Source organism: Trichoderma evansii, assembly GCF_050947405.1.
Source record: "Trichoderma evansii strain SZMC 28006 chromosome Unknown GGI43scaffold_2, whole genome shotgun sequence".
Classification (NCBI taxonomy): Eukaryota; Fungi; Ascomycota; class Sordariomycetes; order Hypocreales; family Hypocreaceae; genus Trichoderma; species Trichoderma evansii.
Window position 1 is genome coordinate 366,914 of NW_028145204.1, and position 10,961 is coordinate 377,874.

At 50.3% G+C, this 10,961-nt stretch overlaps 1 protein-coding gene across 1 annotated transcript; it reads left to right on the top strand.

Moving 5' to 3' along the window:
• Window positions 1–887: 887 nt before the first annotated feature.
• GGI43DRAFT_140123 (ATP-binding hybrid sensor histidine kinase/response regulator) lies at window positions 888–9,104 on the top strand. Its single transcript, XM_083199287.1, has 2 exons — window positions 888–1,340; window positions 1,499–9,104. Exons 1-2 carry the CDS (start codon window positions 1,198–1,200, stop codon window positions 9,006–9,008), a joined length of 7,653 nt encoding a protein of 2,550 aa, XP_083064671.1. The 5' UTR covers window positions 888–1,197; the 3' UTR covers window positions 9,009–9,104.
• The last annotated feature ends 1,857 nt before the right edge of the window (window positions 9,105–10,961 follow it).

The following is a 10,961-nucleotide window of genomic DNA, read 5'->3' on the forward strand; positions in this document are numbered from 1 at the left end:
TTCATCCACCACTAGCACTCTGCCAGCGGATCACCCGACAATTGTAGGGCGAGCATCAGCGGGGTCGCTCTCATATCATGTATATGCAGCGATGCAGAGGCACAGCGCGGGCGAATTGGCGCTGCTGAGCTGCCGGCCAAAGCATCAAATTACTAACCTGACGACATCTGGACGGCCCTTCAAGCGGTCTGTTAGCGCCATCGTGCTTTGGGCTTTTTCACCACTCCAAGTTGCTTCAGTCCAAGCCGCAACGGGACACAGCGTCTCCCGTGCTGCCGTCGTTTTGGTATGGTAATAAATGGCTGAAGCGGTGGAACATGGCGTCCCGTGGCCGGCAAGCCGCGTTATCAAGCAAATGGCTCGGCCCCCATTCTAGCGAGACGGACGTGTTTTAGCTATAGTATTCTTTATAAAGCTATGAGAGGGAGAAAAAGGGAGACGGAGAGGTAGAATTTCGTCGTAGAGCAAGAGAAAAATTTGGTTTCTGGAGCTGGTATGATACTGGCTGCTTGCTGCTCGCCCTCTTTTCACGAGCACGGACGATTTGTAAGTTGACGTCTTAGTACGCATTGCCGCGCAGACTTCTCTGTTAGCATGCGCAAAAGGCCCCGGGCAGGTACCAAAGCAGAGCGCCGAGAGAAGGGCGAACTACCTGGCCATGGTTAGTGGATACCTAGCTATGCCCTGCGCTGCTAGTAACTGCCGGTGGGCAAGAGGTAGCTTGCATCCACGCATCGGCGACAGAAGTCACTTAAGCCTGCCCGTCAAAGTACTCGCAGGCACCTGGCATTAGCCACAAGCCGGGCGACAGTAGCCTGTGCTGACTGCTAGACAAGTGCACCACCAGTCCGCTGCAAGATAGGCGGCCCCAGTTTCGTCAAAACCTCACACCCCGACTTCTGCAGAGCCCGCACGGCAACGCAGAAACGCTGCCAGAAAATTAGGGAAGGGAAAAAAAAAAACACACAAACCCCTAGAGCTAGCCAGCTGCCCTGCTCATCTCTCGGCCGCTGCGCTCTTCTCCGCCAAGACCCCTACTCCTCCTGCCGATACAACCACCGGGCCGACGATGGGCGCTGTGTGCGGGCTTGGATGACCGTCGAATCTGAGTGCAAGCTGCCGCCTCAACCCTCTGCCGAGCAGCCAGCTGGGGGCTTCCTCTTGTCTTTTCCCTCCTTCCTATGACCGCGCGCCATCATGGACGGTCCAGCCCTCGTGCCCGACGATGTGCTCGACCCGCCGCCTCCCCCGCCGCCGCGGCTGTTTGAACGTCTTCGACAGATAGCTGGTTATACTTGGGATGAAGCGACGCCGCCCTTCCACTCGTCATATGACTACTGGTGAGTCGCCCTCCCCCACGGTGGATGATTTGAAGAGGAGGAATGCAATAAGAAACACCTGAGAGGACAAGGAAAGGGATATTGTAGATAAAAGAATGGCCGTGATGGCTACTCTATCAGAGGAGCCAGATCGAGAGAGCTAACTCTCGCCTCGCTAGGCACGTCTTCGGCACCCGATACGTCTATCCCAATCTGCCCACCTCTGCCTCATCGCAAAACGCCTCCAGCCCCGGCTCTGTATCCAAACTCCAGTCGAGTCGTCCAACTCCCTCCGACCATGGCGGCCCTCTCTCCAGCTATAGCTTTGGCTACAGCAGCGAACCCCCCGCCTCCCCGCTGCCTGCCGCCCACTCCAATCCCATCGCCTCTCCATCCTCCACCGATATAACGTACATCGAAGAGCCCGTCGTGGCGCGCGTATCACATCATGCCCTCCGCGAAGAGAGGGCCTTCCAGATCGCCAAAAGCGTCTCGACGACGGCTGACCCCAATGGCGACCACATCGTAAAACCTCTTGATTTGATCCGACTTAGCCCGGCGGCCGGCGACCGTGGGGCCATCGTCGTCGCCATATACCAACATCCAGGCCGCAACTACCTGTTCGATCTCTTCGATATGGGTCCTGCCTTTTATGAGGCGCGGAAAGATGGGGATACATATCGAGCTGTCCACTACCGACCAACGCTCCAACCCCCCATCAGCCTTCGACTGTTTCTCGATTTCGCCATCGGTGCGACCCAGTGCTTGGAGATCCTCCACCATAGTCGCGGCATGGTTCACGGCGAGATCCGTGGCGATGCTTTCCATTTCAATGCCGACGAAAACAAGGTCCGGGTCATGTCCTTTGGCTCCGGCACAAGGTCTTTCGAGCATGGCTTGACAAGCACCGGCTGGTCTATGCTATCGAAGGAACTGGGAGGCAGGAATAAGCTGCTGTATATCAGCCCTGAACAGACCGGTCGAATGCCCGCCGAACCCGATAGCCGTACTGACATCTACTCCCTCGGTGTTGTGTTTTGGACCCTCCTTACTCAACAGCCCGTCTACACAGGAGAATCGGCTCTCGATATTGTACAAAGCGTGCTCGGCCGCAGAATTCCCAATGTGGCAACTGTACGGATGGATATACCGGACGTCATTGGGCGAATTATCCAGAAATGCACGGCCAAAAATGTTGCTGATCGTTACCACTCAGCTAGCGGACTACGCCACGATCTGATCTGTATCCAACAGTATCTCGAAGATGGGAATACGAAGGCTCTCAAGGAGTTCAAAATCGGAACAAATGATGTGTCGTCGTTCTTCATGCTCCCCACCTCCATGATTGGTAGGCAGGAGGAGAAGGCTGCAGTTCTCAAAGTTATTAATCGTGTTGCTAAAAGCCATGCTGTTCAACGAAAGCCCCCTACCAGCAGATTCTCAGATGGAGCCAGCCTTACTGAGATATTGTCCTTTGACGACATCTCTAGCGAAGGCGGTGCTAGCTCGCTTGATGGCCATAACCGCAGGAGCGGATCATTTGCTCAGACTATATCATCTGAAACTCGACAAACTAAAAGCAGCTTATTCCCTACAGTCATATCCGAGACTATGACCTTGTCAACCGACACCACTTCGTCATCCCAATCTACAGCCGCCATGCATCCTAGATTTACGAGACCATGGGAGCGATGGGAGCGACACCAGTCCATTTCACTCGCTTCTTTGGATTCCTCAAGTATGGTCGATAGCTTAAATGTGGAAGGGCCTCGTGGTCCGATGGACATCGGTGCGTCCAGCCTGTCTAGACAGCTTGGCTCGGCCAAATTCCGACGTCATGGGCACTGCGAAGTCATCATGGTTGAAGGTGCTGGTGGTGTAGGAAAGAGTCTCTTCGTGCAGTCGATCCTCGGTGATGCTCGGCGCAATGGCTACTGCGCGACGGCCAAATTCGACACCTCCAAGAGGACGCCGTTTGGGCCGCTGCTGAAGCTTCTATCGTCACTCTTCAAGCAAGTTTGGGGTGAAAGGGATACAAATACAAATTTTCACGTGGGCCTGAAGCAATACATTCGTCCGGTATGGCCAATGCTGCATAGGGTCCTAGGATTGCCAGAATTTCTCCTTGGTCCGCCGGATGCGAATGTCCCACGGCCTATCTCCTCATCTCAGAGCTCAAGCTCGCGCAAGGACACGCGGCCAACGCTGAAGCGCAGGACGTCTTCCCCTGGAGAATCTCCTGGGCGGGTACCGCGAATCCAGACAGGATATGGAATGCAATCTTCTCAAGATTACCTCTGCTCTGGGGCATCAACCAAAACCATGCGATTGATCAACACCATCCTGGACGTCCTCAGGGTCTTTACCGCGCACAAGTTTATTTGTTTCTGCTTGGAAGACTTGCACTTTGCCGATGACGAATCTCTGGAGCTCATCTCCCAAATCATAGCCGCTAGGATGAAGATGGTTGTCATTGTAACGTACAGACCAGAGGAGCTTTCATTGCCAAAAATCCGGGCTATGCTCCAACCACCAGAATCGGATGGTGATTATGCCTCTCTTCTTTCAGTTCCACGAGATGCTGATAACCTGCTAGATAACCCTCGCAGTGCACGCCCGCAGGTTACGAGAATTTCGCTAAATCCCCTCAGCGAGGAAGATATCCTTCAATATGTGTCGACAACTCTTTCTAGGCCGCGAGAAGAAATTCTTTCACTTGCTCTAGTTATTCAGTCCAAGACAGCCGGCAATCCCTTCTACATGCGAGAAATGCTTAGCGCTTGCCATAGAAAGAAGTGTATTTGGTACGACTACCGTGATAGCCAATGGCACTACGACATGGATAGACTATTCGCACAGTTTCAAGGCGAGAAGGATTATGATGTTTTAGATACTGCCTTCATCACTCACCGACTGGCCGAGTTACCGTCTGCTGCTCGGGCAGTGCTTGCTTGGGCGGCTCTCCTTGGAGGCTCCTTCTCATTCGAACTCTTATGCCGGCTTATGAGTGGAGAGTTTGACTACCAAGATGACGACGGGATGGTATGCCGGGAAAGTTTCACCCAACGCGCTTACTCCGAAGGAGAAGCCGTCGCAGGGTTACAAGCGGCTATTCAGTCTTATATCATTGTACCAACCGAGTCGGATGACCGCTTTCGTTTCGCACACGATCGGTATGTTCAAGCGTCGTCAGCCTTGAAAGAGTGCAACGCTCGAAAGATGCACTTCATTATATCGCAGACGCTTTTGAAATATTATGCGGTTGAAGCCAGGCAACGTGATAGCACTGCTTCACATATCTGTACCGCTGTCGAGATTATCAAGCGTCGGGTGCGCTGCCGTCGGGAGTTTCGTAAACTGCTCATGGAGTGTGCGCAAGCCGCGACGGAGAATGGCGCTCGACCTACGGCGGTCAAGTATTATAGTGCGGCAGTCGTACTCTTGCAGGACAATCCGTGGTCTGATGAGGTCGAAGATGCCTCTTATGACGAAACTATCCAGCTTCACCTCCGGGCGGCTGAATGCCATCTATACATGAACCAAGTGACTTCAGCAGGTAATCTTCTTTCCACCATTTTAAACAATGCCAACTGCCCAGTGGACAAAGCACCGGCCTATGTCTTACAGTCACGGATATTTGCTCAGCGTGGTAACTCTCCGGCGGCACTTGCTTCTCTTAAGGAATCTCTGGGTTTACTCGGCATTTCCCTCGATGAAGAAGCGTCGTATGAGAAATGTGACGAAAGATTTCTCAAAATTGCGGCCCAGATACAAAGCATGGATCGCCAAACAATCATCAGTCACAAGAAATCGAGTGATCCCTCCATGGCATCTATCGGTGCGGTGTTTGCCGAGACTACCAATGCAGCCTGGTGGACCGACCATTTGCAGTTTTACCATCTTAGCCTGATTTTATTTGATACCCATCTTACTCGAGGCTCTTTCCCACAGTCTGGTATGGCATTCCTTAACCTGGCTACTGTGGCAATGTCACGTTTCAACATGGTTCCGTTGGCTATAGAACTGGTCATGATATCCCAGGATCTGTTATTCCAGGCCCGTGATGCCTACTCGCTGGCACGGGGCGAGATGCTACACCAGTGCTTTGTTGGGCATGCACACTGCTCCATGCCGCAGTCTATTTCTCAGATGGATGACGCAATCGAGCTGGCGTCTGTTGCGGGTGACAGAATGTCGACAATTCACAGCTATGGTATATCCGCTCAGATCAAGTTCTTTGCGAGCGAAAATTGCTCTGAGCTTGAAACATTCTGTGAACTAGCCTGTGAAGAGATTGCCAGATGGTCCTGCGATACCAGAGGTGGAGTAATGCTCATTGCTGTCAGGCAAGCTTGCCGGGCGTTGCAGGGCAAAACTCGCGCTCACAATCCTTTGGAGGTCATGACCGACAGTGAGCATAACAGCGCATCGTATAAGCAGCAGCTAGCGGAGCGGACCAATGGCAGCACTCGCCCTATGCTGTTCTACGAAAGCTTTGAAATCGTTGTTCTGTTCTTATATGGCCACTACGACCGGGCCATTGAGATTGGAGAGAGATGTATTGAGAATCTCAATGACATATGGTCATCACGGAATACCAGATTGATCATTCTCTTCTATGGGCTGGCGCTCTCGGGCAATATGCTTCGAAAGATTCAAGATCCGCGCAGCCAACCTGGGGAATTCTCCGAAGAGACTGCAAAGCTGGTGGAGCGGCTCGAAGGATTTTTGAAAATGATCACGGATTGGACAACGGTATCCAATGTAAATTACTTGTCATGGGCAAAGCTCTTGGAAGCACAAATGGCAGAGCTGTCCTACAAACACGGCGAATGTATCCAACACTACGAAGAGGCTTTAGACCATGCCGCCGAGCACGATTTTATCCTAGAAGAAGCCCTCGGCAACTACCTTATGGCGGGCTTTTTCATCCGACGCAAGGCGCGGCGGTCTGCCCGTGCCGCTCTTCTAGATGCCCTGAGCTTATATAGGCAAGTGGCAGCTACTGGTGTTGCTCATACCATCGAGGAAGAGCACTCCCTTTTGTTGCATGGGCCGACTCGAAATCATCGCGTTGCCGATATGGGTGTCCAAACCGATTTTGTTACCGATGCGCCTTCGGTTCAATATCGCCCTGTAGATGGAGAAGAAGATGATGTCCTGACCCAAATTCCTTCCAATACCTTGACAGAGGCAAAGGGAGAGCAGATCGGAGCCTGGAGAAATTCGATGCACATGCAGACAGAAGATGGTGGTGGGCTCCCTGCTCTCGATATGATCGATTTGCACGCAATCCTCAAATCTTCACAGGTCATTTCATCACTGCTACAGGTAGAAGAACTGCTAAAGACCATGTGCGATGTCATTTTGCAAACATGTGGTGGCTCGGCTACGAATGCCGCTATTGTGGTCTATGCGGACTCAGACGGCTGGTGTGTAGCTGCGAGTGGCGATCCAGAGAAGGGAGCTTCGGCACACAAACCAGTTCTACCCCTCGCAAACACCCCCCTGATTGCTGAGAATGTTGTGCTCTACTGTACGCGTTTCATGGAAACTGTCTTTATACCAGATATTGTCTCTGACGAGAGATTTGGTAACGTGAACGAGTCTTGGTTACGAAGGAACCCGACGAGCAAATCGATCATTGCCATCCCAATACGTCATGCGAACAAGCCGCTACTTGGCGTACTGTATCTCGAAGGCGTCCCCGGATCATTCACGGATCGCAACGTTACCGTTCTTCAGCTCTTGGTCAACCAAATCAGCATTAGTTATTCGAATGCCTTGTCAATAAAGAACATTGAAAAGATCTCAGCTGAAAACCATTCTATGGTGGAGGTACAGAAACGCGCGCTCGAGAAAGCTATTGAGGCGGAGGCAAAGGCAAAGAACGCAGAAGCAGAAGCAAAGCGAAATGTCAAACTGGCCGAAGAAGCAGCCAAGGCCAAATCTATTTTCTTGGCCAACGTCTCTCACGAGTTGCGGACGCCTTTAAACGGAGTCATTGGCAATTCGGAACTTTTACGTGACAGCAACTTAAACCGGGAACAGCTCGAAATGGCGGATTCCATCCGAGTCTCGGCTGATCTTCTGCTCACTGTTATTAACGATATACTTGACTTTTCCAAGATGGAAGCTGATAAGATGAAACTTTATATCATTGCTTTCAATCCTGAAGAAATGGTTAGGGAAGTCGTCCGAGCAGTCTCATATAGCAATCGAGAGAAGACGTCCAAAAAGAACGTCAAGATTATTCAGGATATCAATCTGCCTTCTATGCTGATTTACGGCGACCCAATTCGTCTCCACCAAGTTCTTGGAAACCTCATTGGCAATAGCTTAAAGTTTACAGAGGATGGATCTATCACCATTGGTGCCCGGCTGGATGAGGAGACTAAGGAGAGGGCAACTTTGACCTTCTGGGTCCGAGATACAGGAATCGGCATTCCGCCACAACAGCTGGCGAAGCTATTCCAGCCATTTAGCCAGGCCGACGCCAGCACGGCCAGAAAATATGGCGGAAGTGGCCTTGGACTGAGTATCTGCAAGTCACTCATCGAGATCATGATGCAAGGAACGATTCAGCTCGAGAGTGAACCAAATCTCGGCACCACCGCCTGGTTCACAGTCTCCTTTGAAAGAGCCAAGCCAGATGTTGCTGCTGGAGATGCTCAGTCTCAGGCATTGCCGCCTATTGACAGATACTCGACAAGAACTTCTTCGTTTGTAGACCGAGCCTCATCTCCGAACCCATACCTCGATCTCACGCGGGTTCCCAAGGAGGATATCCGTATCTGTGTGGCGGAAGATAATCCCATCAATCAAAAGATTGCCATTCAATATGTACAGCGGCTAGGCTATACCAGCGTCAGTGCATATGAAAATGGACTCAAGGCTGTTGAAGGCCTCCGACAAAAGGCTAAAGAAGGGATCCCGTATCACATCGTTCTTATGGATGTCCAAATGCCGGTTCTCGATGGATATGAAGCTACCAAGCTCATCCGAAACGACCCAATTGATGAAGTCCGGAAAATCCTGGTGATAGCTATGACGGCATCGGCGATTCAAGGCGACAGAGAGAAGTGTTTGGCTGCTGGTATGAACGACTACCTTGCAAAGCCAGTTCGGGCAGAGGTGCTTAAACGGAAGCTGGACGCGTATATGAGCAGTCCGAGACCTGCTCCCCCCTCCTCTACTCCGTCTCCGCCAACCGCGACAACGTATCCGGGCTCTACTACTACGAATGGATATAGCGAGGCGGTACCCAATGTTCCGAAATTACCCCCGCCTCCAAGAAAGCCTCTTCCTAGCGATACATCCAGCACAAGCCCTGATCAAGTCATTCGGAAGCCGGTTCCTATCAGGACCGGATCAGGTTCGCTGCACGAATCGCTACTTGATGGGCCTCAGGCCTCGGAAGAATTTCAGCACCCTGGCAGCCCCATATTTGACGTTGAAGAGCTCGAAACTCCCTATGGTGACGATTCCGTTGCGAGTCAAGCAGACACAAAGAGCGGGTCGACAAGCAGGACATCTAGCGATCAAGACTCCGACTCTGGGCCAAGAAGAGGATCTGCTTCAAAGGGGCAAAAATCCCAGCCTCGCAAATTAACAAAGAGCCGAGAGAACAGCACCGTTGTGGTTAAAATCGAGAATGGCACGCATGAGCCTATCGTTAAAGAACTATAGAGTGCTACTTGTTCTTTTTGTATAAGCTGTACTCAAGGGCAGGTTCCCTTCTCAGGAAGTAGCCATAATCCTTAACTCGCGTTCTACCCTTTTTTTTAAATCCCTTTTTCTTATACGTCCTTTATTTTTCACTTTCATGTTTGGCATCAGCTACAGATTCGGATAGACGGGCAGCTTATAGACGTATTTCCTCAGCGTCTACGAAAAAAACTTTGGCACCAGGGCCAGGACAAAAAGCTTGGGTGAATAAGGAACTCGAGACCAAAAAAACACGCTTCGTCTCTTTCGGCCTTCACACCCAGTTGATTCTTTTTTCTCTCTTTCTTCGTTCTCTCAGCCCTTTTTGGCCTCTTTTCTTCTCGCCTTTGTTGGTATAAACGCATTATTTTCTTTTTTTTTCTGGTTGGTGCTGGAGTCAAAGTGTCCAAAGGCTTAGCGCATGGTTCGAAACAAAACGTGAATATGGCCTTTTCAACACGACACGATACGACACGATATGACATGGAATGGAATGAAACGCAAGAACAGGGGAGAGAGAGAGAAGAACTGGCTTTATAGTACGCGTACGGCTTTGTTTTACGAGAGCTGGACGATATAAAATGATACAAGTTTTGGACGACACAACGCCAGAAAAAATATATGAAAGGGAAAGGGGAAATCTGGAAATAGTAGGGGAAATGACAATTGTTTTTTGCCCAAAATAAGGAATGCTCTATTTACAAACTTGCGGAGGAAATGGGAAAGGAAAGGGAAGGGGAGGAAAAGAAAGCCGCCTCGATGTGGTTTTTCTTCCAAGGATACATAACGTTTTTTCTTATTTTTTTCAGACCATTATGTGGCCACGGGTTGTGAGCGGTTTTTGTTTCATTGTCGATTTTTCTTCTTCTATTTAGATAACTGTATCATTTTCTCCCCTTCTCGCATGGTTGAAGAGGGGACTTTTTGTTAGCATTCGGCGACGACGACTTATTGATTGATTTGATAATTTAACAAATTTTCAATAACCTCTTTTTTTTTATTAATTTTTTACTTCATCCGAACTTTTTGAGTTTTTTCTATTACCCCTTGTATCTCGCTACAAATTTTATCTTACGCAACGAATACGCTTAGGCGAGATAAAACAGTAGTGGATGATCATACTGATATTAAGTTCGGCTATATAGTACATGGATAGCTGAGCGAGGCTGTGATAGACGCCAGGGTAAACGTGTGGTTTAGCTCTGCATTAGTGTTCCCCTTCCCATTTCTCATCGTCAAGCTTGATCTAAGCAATCTCGTGCATCTCAAACGATGATAGATTTGTCCTCAATCAGAAATCTCGCATATAAGAGCGGCGCTTCGGATATAAAAGAAGAAAAAAAAAAGAAATTACTGGAAAGCGGATGATCTGTGTATAAACTAGAGGCGCCACGCCAGGCGATATTCACTCACATCATTCTGCTGGCTATACACTGGTTGGGGGCCGGTTTCGTCTTCACTTAGCAGCGGAGCATCACGCGAGGGATGAGGCTTTAAAGCCACGATCCAATATATTAGGAACCAATAGTCTTGGTGGCGAAGGGTATTGACCTGCAGAGCAAGGGAGGGTCTCAAGCTAGCTCGAAGCTCAACGAGATGCGGCTTATTTGAGTCAAGCCAGTGGGAACATGCAGTGTTGTTCTAAAGCTGAACAAGTCCCTTACTTGTACATCTGAGGGCGCGAACTAGATGAATATAGTATAGAGTTTGTCGGGATATAGAATCTGGGTGGTGTGAGATGTTACTTACCAGCCCCCAGCTAAACAAGTGCTCGCTCCATCCCACCGGACAAACACCGGGGAGCAAATGTTCCACACGCGGGAATCGCACTTGCATGTGCCATGAAGCAAGCCATCGCCCTATGAAGCACAGTAGCGGCCATCGCACTGCGGTATGTGTGGTGGAGAAATTGGCAACGATGCCTTGCAATTCGTC